The 3,254-nt window shown below is 42.2% G+C and overlaps 1 protein-coding gene across 3 annotated transcripts in view; it reads left to right on the top strand.

Moving 5' to 3' along the window:
* PPIA (peptidylprolyl isomerase A (cyclophilin A)) overlaps positions 1-1,605 on the top strand; it is a 4,251-nt gene extending 2,646 nt beyond the window's left edge. Inside the window, exons 1-4 of one of the 3 annotated variants that reach the window (XM_012646911.1) lie at positions 143-188; positions 619-649; positions 776-864; positions 1,077-1,594. In XM_012646911.1, the coding sequence (XP_012502365.1) occupies positions 856-864; positions 1,077-1,382 (315 nt within the window). In that variant the 5' untranslated portion in view covers positions 143-188; positions 619-649; positions 776-855 and the 3' untranslated portion in view covers positions 1,383-1,594. Of the gene's footprint in view, positions 1-142; positions 189-618; positions 650-775; positions 865-1,076 lie in introns of those variants that run through there. The other 2 variants (XM_012646910.1, XM_012646912.1) reach the window with 2 other exon arrangements.
* Positions 1,606-3,254: the final 1,649 nt, after the last annotated feature.

Below are 3,254 nucleotides of genomic sequence, written 5' to 3'. Positions count from 1 at the left end.
AAAGGGCTTGTAAATGTTTTCCTGTGGTATTTAAGGTTCATCTCTAGCTATAATGTACATTCAGGAAAGGTTCAAAGCAGATGCACTAGAAACCAATCTTTATTTTTTACCCCACTACTAGGTAAGGGACCTGGAAACCAAGAAGTGACTGCTCATCTAATCCATAAAGCTATGTTAACAGATTGGAGGTAGTAGCATTTTCATTACAAGTGACTAAAACAACAGTTACTTACCCCTAGTTATGCAGCAGTACTTGCTGTTCCTTAGAATTTTGTCCTTAGGTTCCAATTGAAGTTGGGGGTGGTAATGTACATTTGAGAAGCCATATATCTGTTCAGCATATGTAATAGAAAAAATTCTAAGTCACTTTTTAGAAGTCTCTCACTGTAAGTCATTACTGGTTCTGTATTTTGGGCATATCTTTGGTTCTCATGTCACCAACCTGGACCTTAAAGCTGTCAGAAACAGTTTTTGTTTGGGATTCAAAGTAATTATTGAAGAAGCATTCTCTTCTAGTGAGAAAATGAATTTATGATTCAGAAGCCAATGCAGACGTGGGTACTAAGCAACAAAATATGTAAGCAGATGTTGTTAATTAACTATCATTTTCTCTTACAGCTGTTTGCAGACAAAGTTCCAAAGACAGCAGGTTGGTTCCATTTTCTAACAATGTAACAGTATGTTTGTGTGTATATGCTTGTATGTATGTGTATATATAGTAACAGTGTATATGTGTGTGTATGAATACATACTTTTTTTTTTTTTTTTTTAACAGAAAACTTCCGTGCTTTGAGCACTGGAGAGAAAGGATTTGGTTATAAGGGTTCCTGCTTTCACAGAATTATTCCAGGGTTTATGTGCCAGGTATGAAATTGGATTTTTATTTGGGTTACTTCCATAATTGGGGATTGAGCCAGAATGTTTCAGGATGTATGTATTGAGCTGTTGTTCTAACATTTTGGTTCCATTTAACCCTTCTACCCAGTTTGGACTTGGGTTTTAAAGTTTGAACCTTGCTGACTTGGCATGCTTTTTGGTTATATTGCCAAAAATGACAGGTTCCTATATGTTCACAGGGTGGTGACTTCACACGCCATAATGGCACTGGTGGCAAGTCTATCTACGGGGAGAAATTTGATGATGAGAACTTCATCCTGAAGCATACAGGTCCTGGCATATTGTCCATGGCAAATGCTGGACCCAACACAAACGGTTCCCAGTTTTTCATCTGCACTGCCAAGACTGAGTGGTTGGATGGCAAGCATGTGGTCTTTGGCAAGGTGAAAGAGGGCATGAATATTGTGGAAGCCATGGAGCGCTTTGGGTCCAGGAATGGCAAGACCAGCAAGAAGATCACCATTGCTGACTGTGGACAACTCTAATAAATTTGACTTAAATGTTTTATCTTAACCACCAGACCATTCCTTCTGTAGCTCAGGAGAGCACCCCCTACCCTATTTGCTCGCAATATCCTGTAATCTTTGTGCTCTCGCTACAGTTCTTTGGGTTCCATATTTTCCTATTCCCCTCCACATCTAGCTGGATTGCAGAGTTAAGTTTATGATTATGAAATAAAAACTAAAAAACAATTGTCTGTCCTTGTTTGGGTTTAGGGTATTGACATAGGTCTTATTTAAGCAGCAACAGGTTATTTAGTTCTAAGACAGCTTGCTGTGTCTGCTTAATTTCACATACTATTTTGTTTTGACTTCCCTGACCCAAGAAGTTTCAGTATCAGGGTATCCCAAGGTAGGCTTTGAGTGGAACAGTGAAAACATGGGTAGGAAAAACGAGGAGCCAGGATTTAGAGGTTGGACCAGTGCTCCTGTAACAGCTGTGAGTAGTTCCTATTTTGTGTATTTAGAGGTGTCTGTTGAGATGGCAATTGAAAAATCTTTCATGGTTCAAATAACAAAACCTAACTTGAACACTACGTTGGCATTCTTTGAAGAAAATGTGTCGGGCTTTAGGCTCTTTGGGGAAGGGTCTTTGGGCCATGTTCCTGGGACATCTGGAGCTATTTCAGTTTGAGAATGTAGGTCATTTGTATAGCTTCTAAGAAAGGTAGTGAGACTAAAAGGCCAGGTTACTAAGTTTCCAGTTAACCTTTGGAATAGAGCTGGCTTTGGTTATGGAGACCTTGTGATCATTTAGGGTCTCACAGACCCCTCCATAAGGCAAACATGGCTAGTCTGAGCTGTAAGATCTGGTCAAGACAAGGCCCTTAAAAACTTGGTTTCTTAGAAAGTTTAAGTGTACTGTGCTGGAAATTGCAGGTGCAGGCTGAAGGGAACCTATCAGAACAACCTAGAAATAAAAGCTAAGAATACCCTCCATTTGCACACTGCCCACCTTAGCTGACCTAGTTACATACAGGGTTCTTAGTTGACCCAACAGTTTGGAGTTCTGAAGGTGTGAAGTATTAATTTGGGCACTTGGGGTGTTGCCTGTGTGGTTCTGCACTGATGACTGATGCATGGGCCCAGCCACTTCTGTATTCCAGTGTGTTGTGTTTTTATTTATTTTTTTTTTTGTGGAGACAGGGTCTGTATTGCCCTGGGTAGAGTGCAGTGGGACTGTGGGCCCATGTGCTGCCATGCCTGGCTAATTTTTGTGGAGATGTGGTCTCGTACTGTTGGCTCGGGCTGGTCTCAGACTCTTGGCATCAAGCAGTCCTGCCTCTGCCTCCCAAAGTGCTAGGCTTACAGGTGTGAGCCACCATGCCCAGCCCATCCAAGGTTTTTTTCTTTTTCCTTTTTTTTTTCTTGAGACAGTCTGTCACCTGGGCTAGAGTGCAGTGGCGTCATCGTTGCTCACTGTAACCTCAAGCTCAAGGGATCCTCCTGCCTCAGTCTGAGTAGCTGGGACTACAGGTGAATGCCACCATGCCTGGCTAATTTTTCCATTTTTTTGTAGAGATGGTGTCTTGCTCTTGCTCAGGCTGGTCTCAAACTCCTGACCTCAAGTGAACCTCCCAGAGTGTTTAGGATTACAGGCGTGAGTCACTGGGCCTGGCCCAAGTATTCATAATACCGGATGTCAGGCACCATGCTGAGCACTGGGAAAATGAACATGAGCCAAAGTAGACAGGTTCCTCCCTTAACAGACTTGAGGCTAAGGCAGATCAGTACTCTGTCAATCACATGGTGTCATCAGCATGTGTGGTAAGATTTGATGTGGTCAGAAAGGCCCCAAACGGCTTCCCTATAGAAGAAGAGGTGCTTGAACAAAAGGTAAGTTAACCACCTGAACCC

The sequence above is a fragment of the Propithecus coquereli genome, unplaced genomic scaffold, assembly GCF_000956105.1.
Source record: "Propithecus coquereli isolate 6110/MARCELLA unplaced genomic scaffold, Pcoq_1.0 Scaffold252, whole genome shotgun sequence".
Lineage (NCBI taxonomy): Eukaryota > Metazoa > Chordata > Mammalia > Primates > Indriidae > Propithecus > Propithecus coquereli.
Note: the sequence above shows the minus strand (reverse complement) of the source record. Positions and strands in the feature narration are given on the sequence as shown.